The sequence below is a fragment of the Ammospiza nelsoni genome, chromosome 28 (genome assembly GCF_027579445.1).
Source record: "Ammospiza nelsoni isolate bAmmNel1 chromosome 28, bAmmNel1.pri, whole genome shotgun sequence".
NCBI lineage: Eukaryota > Metazoa > Chordata > Aves > Passeriformes > Passerellidae > Ammospiza > Ammospiza nelsoni.
In genome coordinates, this window is record NC_080660.1 from 2,505,193 (window position 1) to 2,518,739 (window position 13,547).

Genomic DNA, 13,547 nt, shown 5'->3' on the forward strand with positions numbered 1-13,547 from the left:
CCCCAAACCTTTTCCTTTTTCCTGGCATACCCAGATCTTTTCCTGTCCCCTGGCATGCCTTTTTCCCCTTTCCCTGGCATTCCCTTTTCCTGTCCCCAGCATACCCAAACCTCTTCCTGTCCCCTGCCATACCCAGACCTTTTCCTTTCCCCTGGCATACCCAGACCCCTTCCTGTCCCCTGGCATTCCCTTTTCCTGTTCCCTGGCCTACCCAAACCCTTTCCCCTGCCATACCCAGACCCTTTTTCTGTCCCCTGCCATACCCAGACCCTTTTCCTGTCCCCTGACTTACCCAGACTTTTTTCCATTCCCCTGGCATTCCCTTTTCCTTTCCTCTGCCATACCCAGATCTTTTCCTTTCCCCTGCCATACCCAGATCTTTTCCTTTCCCCTGCCATACTCGGACCCTTTTCCCCTCCCCTGGCACACCCAAACCATTTTTTCCTTTCCCCTGCCATACCCAAACCATTTTTTCCTTTCCCCTGGCATACCCAGACTGGAATTGCCCTTGAGGAAGAATCACCTTAAAGAGAAGGGAAATTTGGGGATGATCTCATTGTGGCCTTCCAGTGCCAGGGAGAGAATTTTGACAAAGGCCTGGAATGCCAGGCAGGGGGAATGGCTTTACCCTGCCAGAGGGCACGGCTGGATGGGATTTTGGGAATTAGGAATTGTTCCCTGGGAGGGTGGGCAGGCCCTGGCACAGGTGTGGGTGCCCCTGGATCTCTGGAAGTGTCCAGGGCCAGGTTGGACAGGGCTGGGATGGTGGAACGTGTCACTGCCATGGCACTGGAAGAATTTTAAAGTCTATTTTAACCCAAACCATTCCATGGTTCTATGAGCACATCACCCAGAAGAATTCCCCCCACCAAAAATCCCCTTGCACCTGAATTGAAGGGGTGAGGAGCTGAAACTCCTGAGCTCCCCAATCTTTGGATGCTTGGGAATAAACACATTAAACAGATTTCCCAGAGCAGCTGTGGCTGCCCCTGCATCCCTGGCAGTGTTCAAAGCCAGGTTGGACATTTTGGAGCAGCCTGGGACAGTTTAAAGTGTAGAATGAAATCTTTAAAATCCCTTTTAGCCCAAACCAGTCTGGAATTCTGAGTAATTAATGATGTGCTTACAAAACAAGTGTGCTGGATGTGATGTGTGGGGGCTCAAATTGCCTTTTTCAGACTCTGCAGTGCTCTCACATTGGGGTTTTCCTCCCTGCAAGCAGAGGTGTTTGCATCCAGCCCACTGAACACAAAACTCTCAAGTGTTCTTTGCATAACTTCACATTTTGGCAGTGGTTTTTATTTCACATTCTTCCATTTCAAAACAAGCTTATTATTTCTAATGATATTTCTAACTTTGGCTTGAAAACACCAGAAGAGTTGATGGCAGTTTGTTATTACACTGATGATTTCCTTTTTTTTTTTTTTTGTAACTTTTTCTTTCTTTTCTGGTTTTTTTTTTGTTCGTTTTTTTTGGTTTTTTTAGGGTTTTTTTTGACAAAACTCTGTTGCAATGAGTTTTTTCCAGAGTCACACTCTAGAATATCCAAGCACTGATTTCTCTTGATGTCTGAATTGAGGTGGCTCCTGCAGCTGAAAATCTCTTATTCAGGGGAGGTTTGATGTGAAATTAATGAGGTTTAGGATGGATATCAGGAAAAGGTTTTTACCCCAGGGGTACCAGAGCTCCAGGAGGGTTTGGGAAATGCTCCCAGGGTGGATTTTGGGGTGTCAGTGCAGGGCTTGGACTGGCTGATCCCTGTGGGTCCCTCCCAGCTCATATTCCATAAATATTCCATAATTCCCTGGTTTTTCTCTCAAAAGGCACCCCAGTGTCTGGAGATTTTCCCTTTGCATCAAGAGATCGTGCCCTGGGAGTTTTTCCCAGAGAAAATAATCAATATTTGAATTCTCATGGTGACAGCAGGGATTCTTCATCCCTGACATCTTTGTTTATGCACTAGAATTTTAATTTTTTTAGAGGTTTGGGGTGGAGAAAGGATCAGGAATGTGAAAGGTGACACCAAGGCAGCTGCAGGGGACACAGGTTGGGGACAGATGCCAGGATTAGTGGGGACAGAAGAAATGCAGCCAGTCACAAAGCCAGGCTTCCCTGGCTAAGTCCTCAGAGAAAATAAATGTATTTCCATGTGCTCTGTGCACATCATTCATGGGGTTTGTAGCTGCAGCTCTGGATTTCCAGCTCCACACATCCTCAGCAATCAAACCTGCAATTATTACTCATAAGAACAGAGGTAATTAGATAAAATCTCCATTTTACAAGGAGGAAAAAAAGGGTGCAGCAGTGTGACACGGCCACAGAAAGTGAGTCAGGGCAATGTCAGTCCAACAGGATTCACCATGTCACTAAAAATGGATTTTTTCATGTCCATCAATGTGCAAGGAAAAGTGGCCAGCAGGTAAATAACCCTGAGCATTTAAAATGGAAAGCAGAAAGGGAGGCAAATATTAGTGACGGTGTGGAATATTTTTGATGTGGTGATGTTGATATCACCTCCGTTTTAGACTGCAGCTCCTCTCAGAGGATGCAGATTTGTTGCATTAAATTGACATTATTTCCAAGAGTTTCAAACCCCTGACTCATGATGATCCCTCCTCATCCTCTGCTCTCTCCTGGCTTCTTCTGAGGGGGTGAATATTTAATTTCAAATATACGTAATATAATATATAATATATGTAATATGTGATATAATATATAATATATAACATAATATACAATATATAATATAGAATATGTAATATATGTAATATGTAATATAACATATATTATATAATATACAATATATTATATAATATAATACATAATATATTAATATATATTGTATATTATATAATGTATAATATACAATATGCAATATATAATATAAATATATAAAATAAATATAAGCAATTTATATAAATAAATTATATTTATAAAGTCTATATATAATTAAATTATGTTATATTACAATATAATCATCATAAGTATAAATATAAATAACTAACCATAATCAATATAAATGTAATATAAAATAATACATTATAGGACAATAATATAAATATGTAAAAGATAAATATAAGTAATTTTATATGAATAAGTTATATTTATATTGTCTAAAATAGATATAATGTAATATAATGTAATATAATGTAATATAATATAATATAATATAATATAATATAATATAATATAATATAATATAATATAATATAATATAGGCTTGTTCTGAGGGGGTGTTTGAGGCTCGTTGCTCCCTGCTGCCATTTTGCACTTGGCATTGTTAGAGATGACACCAAACAACGTCCTGCTGCTTGCTGGAATGGGATTGGAGGTGTCTGGGAGGAAATAAATGGGAATGATGGCTTTGAACCATCACAGGTTTCAAATAGAATACCCAAGGGTTGGGATTTTTGTCTTACTGCCATTATATATGTGATATAATATATAATACATGTACCATAATATATATTTAATTTGTAATATACATAATGTAATATAAGTAATATGTTATATACTATATATGACATATAACATAATATATAATATACAATATATAATATGTAATATAACATATAACATATAATATACAATATACAATATATAATGTATAATGTATAATATATAATATATAATATATATTATATATTATATATTATATAATAATATAATATATAATATACAATATGCAATATATAATATATACTATAAATATATAAAAATAAATATAAGTAATTTATATCTATAAATAATATTTATAAAGTCTATAAATATAATTAAATTATATTATATTAAAAATATTATCATCATAAGTATAAATATAAATAACTGACCATAATCAATATAAATATAATATAAAATAATACATTATAGGACAATAATATAAATATGTAAAAGATAAATATAAGTAATTTTATATAAATAAGTTATATTTATATTGTCTAAAATAGATATAATATAATATAATATAATATAATATAATATAATATAATATAATATAATATAATATAATATAATATAATATAATATAATATAATATAATATAATATAATATAATATAATATAGGCTTGTTCTGAGGGGGTGTTTGAGGCTCGTTGCTCCCTGCTGCCATTTTGCACGTGGCATTGTTAGAGATGACACCAAACAACGTCCTGCTGCTTGCTGGAATGGGATTGGAGGTGTCTGGGAGGAAATAAATGGGAATGATGGCTTTGAACCATCACAGGTTTCAAATAGAATACCCAAGGGTTGGGATTTTTGTCTTACTGCCATTATATATGTGATATAATATATAATACATGTACCATAATATATATTTAATTTGTAATATACGTAATATAATATATGTAATATGTTATATAATATATGACATATAACATAATATACAATATACAATATACAATATGTAATATATGTAATATATGTAATATATGTAATATATGTAATATATGTAATATGTAATATAACCTATAACATACAATATGCAATATATAATGTATAATGTACAATGTATAATGTATAATATAATATATAATATATAATATATAATATATAATATATAATATATAATATATAATATATAATATGCAATATACAATATGCAATATATAATGTATAATATAAATATATAAAAATAAATATAAGTAATTTATATCTATAAATAATATTTATAAAGTCTATAAATATATATAATTAAATTATATTACAATATAATCATCATAAGTATAAATATAAATAACTAACCATAATCAATATAAATATAATATAAAATAATATATTATAGGACAATAATATAAAGATATAAAAGATAAATATAAGTAATTTTATATAAATAAGTTATATTTATATTGTCTATAAATAGATATAATGTAATGTAATATAATATAATATAACGTAATATAATATAATGTAATATAATATAATATAACGTAATATAATATAATATAATATAATATGTTATATTGCAATATCATAATCATAAATAACTAACCATAATAATTATAAATATAAATATCTAACCATAATAATATAAATGTAAAATAAAATCCTATATTATATAATAGTAATACAGATATATAAAAGATAAATAAAAGTAACTTTATATAAATAAATGGGAACAATTTTTTTTTTAACATTTCCAAGGATGGGAATTCCACATTTCCCTGGGCTGCTTCTTCCACTGCCTCACCACTCTTTCAGCAGAGACATTTTTCCTTATATATTTGCAATTTCTCCTCCAGAAATGTGTAAACATAAAAAGCAATAAATATTTTAACAAAATAATAATAATAATAATAATAATAGTAATAAAGTAATAATAATAGTAGTAGTTGTAATAATAATAGTAGTAGTAATAATTTAATACTTTTTGTTATTTTTAAATAAATTACTAATATTAATATTTATTTAAATTAATAAAAATTTAAAATTAATTTTATATAGACATAAAAATTAATAAAGAATTTCGAACAAAAAAATTATTAAAAAGATGAAAAAATTGATTTATTTTCTTCTTGCGTAGCTTGAGAATATTTCCTGCAGGATCTGGGATAAAAGTGTTTTGTTTTTGGTTAATTCCACAGAATTGTTGTTTTGCTTTTAGAAAATGCTGAAAAATAAAAAGTCTTGGAGGTGAAAAATAAACAGAATTTTTATTTGGGGGATTGCCACAACTACAGAACAATTTCTGTGATTTCTCTGAATGCTCCTTTGAATTCTACTCTGAGCATTGGCCTGAAGTACAACAGCCAAAACAATAATGGATAAATCTGTGTAAGTGCAGAAAAAATCCTTAAAAATCCTCATTGCTTGCCAGTGGCTCTCAAGAGAAATCCCAAACAACATTTTCCTGAACAGTCTGGGTGCGTTTAACTACTTCAGGTGCTGGAAACTGAGGCTATTTTTTAATTTTTAATTTTTTGAGTTCATATTTTATTTTTATATCTTTAGTTTTAATTTTGTTTTATATTTTTAAATTTTTGAGTCTAAATTTTATTTTTTATCTTTATAATTTTTATTTTTAATTTAATTTTATATTTTTATTTTATTTTTACGTTTTTGAGTATACTTTATTGATTTTTTTTATTTTTTGAATTTTGTAACTTAAAATTTTAAGTATATTCTATTTTTTATTTAGTTTTTTTATGCAACCTTCTCCAAAGGAAACATCTCAAAATATTTCTATTAAAAGTTACTGGATGAAATTTTGTTCTTCAAAATTTCCCTCCAAAATGTTTCTGTTAATCATGCTGATTATTAAGTAGATTTATAGGGGAAAAAAAAATTCTCCAATAAGAATTTTGGGTTTAAAAATGACAGACTTTTTTCGACTTCTTGTCTGACATCTCACTCGATGCTTCGTGTTTTTTTGAAATAATTCGCGGTGTGCTTGGAAAACTCACTCACCCTTAGATGAGAAAACTTTCCAGGGCACACTCGTTCAGCTTTCAAAGGATCTGTGTTTGATGCTAAAGTCTTGTTTTCAAAATCCTGGCATCTTGCTCAGATCAAAGCTGCTGTTTGGAAGGGTTTTGTTAGTTATGTATTTATTATTGAAGTGTCTTTTCAAACTTGCAAGCCCTTTGTTTGGAAAAGGAGGTGAGCAGGGAAAAGCAGAGCCTGCCAAGAAGTGTTGGATACCCGGTGAGGGCACCACAGAACCTGGCCCAGGGGTGGCACAGCACCCAGGAGGAGCAGGAAAAAGAATAAATAATGTGGAATGTAAATACAGGCATGAGGAGCTGAATTCCCAAGTCAGTATTTAGGTGGATGTTTTGAAGTCTGCTGAACAAAGGAGATTTTTCTTCCAAAGTTCTTGCCAGAATTTCAGGCTGGAGGAGGAGGAGGAGGAGGAGGAGGAGGAGGAAGCTCTCTGAAGGCTTTAACAGTCATTAGTGACTCTCTGGCACTCAGAGCCTGCCCCAGGGAATTCCAGGAGCGTTGGATTGCAGGCTCAGGGCGGTGCCATGCTGACTCAGGGGTTTCCATGTGCGTGCCAGGCCTGGAGGTGGGCACAGAGAACCCCCCTGTGCCCTGGATTTGGGGCACATTCCCAAATCCCCATTCCCCACACAGCTGCTTCTCATCTCAGCAGTGTCCAGCTGGATCCAGGCTGCAAATTCCTGCTTAAGTGCAGCTGAGTGAACAAATCCTTCAGGATCAGCACCAAAATTTGCTGTTCAGAGGAATCCAGGCTGTCCCTTCCTTCAGCATCCATAGGAACAGCTTTGGAATCAGGTGCTGGATGAAGAGCTGTGGCATTGGTGTCTTTCTCTCCATAGTTTGTGTTCTGGGAGGTCTCAGGAGGTTTCAAATTGGGAATGAAATCACAGCATCACAGTGACTTTGGGCTGGGAGGATCTTAAAGCCCAGCTTATTCCACACCCCTGCCATGGCAGGGACACCTTGCACTGTCCCAGGCTGCTCCCAGCCCTGTCCAGCCTGGCCTTGGGCATTGCCAGGGATCCAGGGGCATCCACAGCTGCTCTGGGCACCTGTGCCAGGGCCTGCCCACCCTCACAGGGAGGAATTTCTCCCATTTATCCAACCTAAATTTACCCTCTGTCATTTTGAAGCCATCCCAGTGCTCCAGTCCCTTCATCAACTTCATGGCTTCCTCTGGACCTGCTCCAACATTCCCATGTCCTTCTGATGCTGGGGACATCAGAACCATGGGCAGAATTATCATATAATTAGCATTATTTCCTTCCATTCCCAGCCCCTGCACTGCAGAGATATGTTGGGCACTGTGTGTAAAGAATGTCCTTCCAAAATAAAAGATGAATTTATTGAGATGCTCTCGGTAAGATTTATGATGTGTTGCAGTTTTGATTTTAACCTTTACAGAATAAATTTCAAGTTTGGTGAGGTGTGAGCTGGAAATGAGTGTGAGTTTCAGTTATTCCATTTGTGTGCATTATCACCCCCTTCTCCTCTATGCAAACAGAATAATTTGACTTATTTTATTTTGTTTATTTTTTTGATTGTCAGTGTTGGGCAGGGAGGAGCAGCTGTTGGTGCAGGGGCTGGGGGACAGGGCTGTGCAGGGACAGGGTGACAGTGCCAGCCCTTCCCTTCCAGGGCACTGCTCAGCTGCTGCTCAGCACCATGTGAGCTCTTCAAGTGCTCTCACACTATAAATAGCCCAGCACTTTGTTGGTAGTGAGTTTTTATTAATAAACATCAACAGTATTTTTGGAGGATATTTTTAATAATCGGGGGACAGATTAAATGGTTTTTATTTCCGGACTGGGAGGGAGTTTGGGTTTTGTTAACATCAGCAAAGCCTCAGCGTGTCCACCATTAAAACATTTTGGTTTAAATATGAATTATCACTATTATTTGCTGAATGTGTTTATTTTATGATGCCATTATTTAAATTACTAATATTACTATTGTTTGGTTTGAAATTCATGGGATCATTCAGCCTCTGTTTATACAGTAACCCTGATACCAGAGCAAGTGTTAATCACCAAAACATAAAAAAATACTGTGTTGCTCAAAGTGATACTTTGTACCCTGTTCCTAAAGATTTTTTTTGTTTATTAACTTTTAGGACCCTTCCAAGTCTTACAAGAAAGCTGGAGAAGTTGCACCAGTTGAGTTACACGTGGAAGAAGGTATCGAAGTAGAAACAACCCCTTTATCTAAGAAAGTTTCCCCATTGCATTCTGAAATGACAGATTATATCAAATCATCTCCTCCAACCCTTATCAGTAGCCATAACTCTGATTTAAAGGATAGAACAGAAATTAACGGAGCAACAACTGTCACAGAAAAATTGGCTCAACTTATTGCAACTTGTCCTCCTTCCAAGTCTTCCAAAACCAAGCAGAAGAAGCCTGGGAGTGGAAATGGAACTACATCTGGTTTGGTGAAAGACTCTGGGAAGAAGCTGCCAGGAGCCGTAAGTGCAAGTGGGTTGGTTAACAAAGATTTGGTGAAGAAGCTGCCAGGCTCTGGGATTGCTGTTGGCTTGGTGAACAAGGACTCAGGGAAGAAGCCATTGGGGATTGGCAGCGCAGCCATATTGGTGAACAAAGACTCTGGGAAGAAGCCCCAAGCAATCAGCCCCTTAATTGGATTGGTTAACAAAGACTCTGGGAAGAGGCCTCCAGGCATCAGCACTCCAACAGGGTTAGTCCACAAGGATGCAGGAAAGAAGCAGCCAGTGACCAGCAGCTCTGCAGTTGGGTTGATCAGCAAAGATGTGGGGAGGAAACTTGCAGGGATCAGCACTCCAGCTGCCCTGCCCAGCAAGGAGCCTCTCAAGAAGCCAGTAGGGATCAGCACTCCAGCAGGATTGGTGAACAAGGATGCTGGGAAGAAGTTGTTGGGAATAAATAATCCTACAGGTCTGCTTAGCAAGGATTCTGGAAGGAAGGTGCCAGGCACTGGGAACAGCACAGCTCTGGTTAACAAAGACTCTGGGAGGAAGACACCAGGGATTGGCAGCCCCATGGGGCTGGTTAGCAAGGAGCCTGGGAGGAAGGTGCCAGGAATGAGCAGTGCTGTGGGATTGGTGAGCAAGGAGTGTGGGAAGAAGCCAGCAGGGATTGGCAGCCCAGCTGGTTTGGCTACCAAGGACTCTGGAAGTCTGAAAGCAGATTCCCTCGTGCCCTCCTCAGAGCCCTTTAAGCTTCCTTGCAATTCAAACCTCAGCAGCCTTGAAAGCCATGAGCCTGCGGATTTACTGAAGGAAAACACAACCAGCAAAACGTTTGAGAAGCACATTATGAGACAGAGCAAAGAAAGCATCTTGGACAAGTTTTCAATTCGGAAAGAAATTGCTGACGTGGGCAAGGAGATGTTCAGCGAAGGAATGTGTGTTCCACAGGATGCCTACTCATCCAGTGAGAAAGGGATTTACGAAACATCAAAGCACGAGAAGCAGCCTCCAGTTTATTGCACTTCACCAGACTTCAGGACAGGAGGTGCCTCGGAGGTGTCGACTGCCAAGTCCCCGTTCAGCGCGGTGGGAGAGGGGAATCTCCCATCTCCTTCCCCCACTGTGTCTGTGCCCACCCTCAACAGGAGCCTCTCCACAGCCTCCTCCCAGCTGGCGTCCAACTCATTGCACTTAAGTTCCACGGCAGAGCTCCTGGAAGGCATTTCAGATCCCGTGGGCAAAACGCCCTTCTCCTCGGACAGCTCTCTGCTGAGCCTGAACAGGACATTGAACCACACCCTCAGCACTGATTTTAAAGGTGCTGAGAAGGATTTAAGTGATTCAAAAGCATCTTACGTGGAAACTTCGAGAACAAGTCCTCCCACAGGGAAGAAGCCCATTTTGGCAGCTGAGACAAGCATCCACGCTACTGTCACCCCATCAGTTGTTAGTTTTACCAGCTTGTTTGGGAGCAAGCAGTTCCTCAAGATCGGTGCAATAGCTGCATCTGAGAAATCCTGCCAAGGAGCAAAAAACCTGAGCAGCACTCAGCAATCAAAGCCTTTAAAGAAAAGAAAAGGGAGGAAGCCACGATGGACTAAAGTGGTGTCGAGGAGCGCGTGCCGACCTCCGAAGGGTCTGGAGCTAGAAAGGTCAGAGCTTTTTAAAAACATTTCATACAGTGCACTATCGAGCAGTAATTTGGAGCAGGCCAAATTCCTGAAAAACATCGGATCATCCTCGTTTGTGGAGCATGAATTTGTCAAACATCAGTTGCCAAAGCTGAATGAAGCTAATGGACAGTCCCTGGCACTGCTGGCTGAGACTGACAAACAAACTCCAAAGTTCTACAGCTCTCACAAACAACCCTCCAGCTTGTGTATGTCGGATGATTTCTTACCTGACATTTACAAACCCAAGAGAGGAAGACCTAAATCCAAGGAAATGCCAGAGCTCGAAGGTCCCCCCAAAAGAACTCTTAAAATCCCAGCATCAAAAGTCTTCTCAGTGCAGTCAAAAGAAGAGCAAGAACCTCCAATTTTGCAGCCTGAAGTTGAAATTCCCTCGCTAAAACAAAGCTTATCAGGACAACCTTTTCCTAAAAAGAGGGGGAGACCTAAAAGGCAGATCCGGTCGTCAATAAAAATGAAACCACCTATTCTGTCTGTGGCACCTTTTGTTGGAACAGAGAACTCGAGCAAGATGGGGCCTGAAAGTGAACAGCACCGACCCGGGGAGTTCTTTGAGAGGAAGGACCAGCTCCGAGGGCCAGAGGAAGTCCAAAGCCCCAGTATTTGTAGCATGAGTGATTTGGAAGTAGACTCAGACAGAAAAGTTGCCAAGAGAAATAATGGCCAGTTAATGAAAACAATTATTCGAAAAATAAATAAAATGAAAACTCTGAAGCGCAAGAAACTCCTGAATCAGATTCTGTCCAGTACAGTGGAACCAAATACCAAAGGGAAGATGCAATCCAAGCTCCACAACACCGTGTCAACTCTTGCTGCCACATTCGGTTCAAAACTAGGCCAGCAAATCAACGTCAGCAAGAAAGGAACGATTTACATAGGAAAAAGGAGAGGGAGGAAACCTAAAGCCGTCCTGAACGGCCTTTTAGCCAGCAGCGCCGCCAGTCTGACAGTTCTGGAGAAATCTGCCCAGCAAGCTCCTGGCACATCCCTAGGACAGGTCCTGCCCCACCTGCTGCCCTCGGCAGCGAACCCCTCGGAGATCCTGCCGTCCCCGGTGTGCTCGCAATCCTCGGCCGTGAGCGGGGGGCAGAGCCCCGTCAGCAGCGACGCCGGCTTCATCGAGCCCAGCTCGGTGCCCTACCTGCACCTGCACTCCAGGCAGGGCAGCGTGGTGCAGACGCTCGCCATGAAGAAAGCGGCCAAGGGCAGGAGGAGGTTGTCCCCGCCCACGCTGCTGCCCAACTCGCCGTCCCACCTGAGCGAGCTGACGGCGCTCAAGGAGGCCACGCCGTCGCCCGTGAGCGAGTCGCACAGCGACGAGACCATCCCCAGCGACAGCGGCATCGGCACGGACAACAACAGCACCTCGGACCGCGCCGAGAAGTTCTGCGGGCAGAAGAAGAAGAGGCACTCGTTCGACCACGTGTCCCTCATGCCGAGCGAGACCTCCGCCGTGCTCGGCAACCTGAAGGAGAAGCACAAGCACAAGTGCAAGCGCCGCAGCCACGATTACCTCAGCTACGACAAGATGAAGAGGCAGAAGAGAAAAAGGAAAAAGAAGTACCCTCAGCTCCGAGGGAGGCAGGACCCCGATTTCCTCGCTGAGTTAGAGGAGTTGATAAGTCGATTAAGTGAAATTAGGATAACCCACAGAAGTCACCATTTTATACCCCGAGATTTGCTGCCTACCATTTTTAGGATAAATTTCAATAGTTTCTACACCCACCCTACTTTTCCTTTAGATCCTTTGCACTACATTAGAAAACCTGACTTAAAGAAAAAGAGAGGCAGGCCTCCAAAAATGCGGGAAGCTATGGCAGAAATGCCTTTCATGCATAGCCTGAGCTTCCCCCTGTCCAGCACCGGGTTCTACCCCTCCTATGGCATGCCTTACTCCCCCTCTCCCCTGGCAGCTGCTCCCATAGGATTAGGTTATTATGGAAGGTACCCTCCAACCCTCTACCCTCCTCCACCCTCTCCTTCTTTCACCACCCCCATACCCCCACCTTCCTACATGCATACAGGCCACCTGCTCCTCAACCCCACCAAATACCACAAGAAGAAGCATAAACTCTTGCGCCAGGAAGCTTTCCTCACCACGAGCAGGACTCCTCTGCTGTCCATGAGCACGTACCCCAGCGTCCCCCCCGAGATGGCCTACGGCTGGATGCTGGAACACAAGCACAGGCACCGCCACAAGCACCGGGAGCACCGCTCCTCCGAGCAGCCCCAGGTCTCCATGGACACCATCACGGCCAACAGCTCCTCCAGAACGGTTCTGGAGTCCTTGAAGCGCTACAGGTTTGGCAAGGAGGCTGTTGGAGATAGGTACAAACACAAAGAGAAACACAGGTGCCACATGGCTTGTCCTCACCTCTCACCTTCCAAGGGTTTGCTAAGCAGAGATGAGCAGTGGGTCAGGAGAGAACCTTCGGAGCCCAACTCCTTGGCGCTGGGATTGCAGACACCTCTGCAGATTGACTGCTCTGAAAATTCCCCAGCCCTGTCCCTGGGGGGATTCACTCCCAGCTCAGAGGCAGCCAGCAGCGATGAACACACAAACCTTTTCACAAGTGCAATAGGCAGCTGCAGAGTCAGCAACTCTGCCAGCACCAACGGACGGAAAAAGTTACCGGAGAGCCCCGGGCTGTTCGGCGGGCAGGACACGGCGCTGAGCCGGCCCCTCCGCAAGGAGCCCGTGCCTTCCTCCCTGGAGAAGGCCCTGCAGCCCCTGGCAGGTAAGGGAGATCAGGCTTTCCACGAGTTTTGCTGAGTTTTGTTGTGCCAAACACAGCTGGAGCAGTGGCAGGTGAGGTTTGGGCTCTGCAGGATCATTCTGGGGTTCAGCCCTCACCAAGAGCTCTGTTCCATGAGGTTTTATGGGTCCTTTTGTACCAAATACAGCTGGAGAAAGGGCCAGGTGGGGCTTTGGCACTGCAGGATTATTCTGGGGTCCTGTCCTCACCAAGAG

At 40.8% G+C, this 13,547-nt stretch overlaps 1 protein-coding gene across 1 annotated transcript in view; it reads left to right on the forward strand.

Annotated features, from left to right (window-relative positions):
• Positions 1 to 13,547, forward strand: part of ASH1L (ASH1 like histone lysine methyltransferase) — an 81,241-nt gene that overhangs the window by 17,776 nt on the left and 49,918 nt on the right. The window contains exon 3 of the mRNA XM_059490103.1: positions 8,553 to 13,314. Coding sequence (XP_059346086.1) covers positions 8,553 to 13,314 — 4,762 coding nt within the window. The remainder of the gene's footprint in view (positions 1 to 8,552; positions 13,315 to 13,547) is intronic.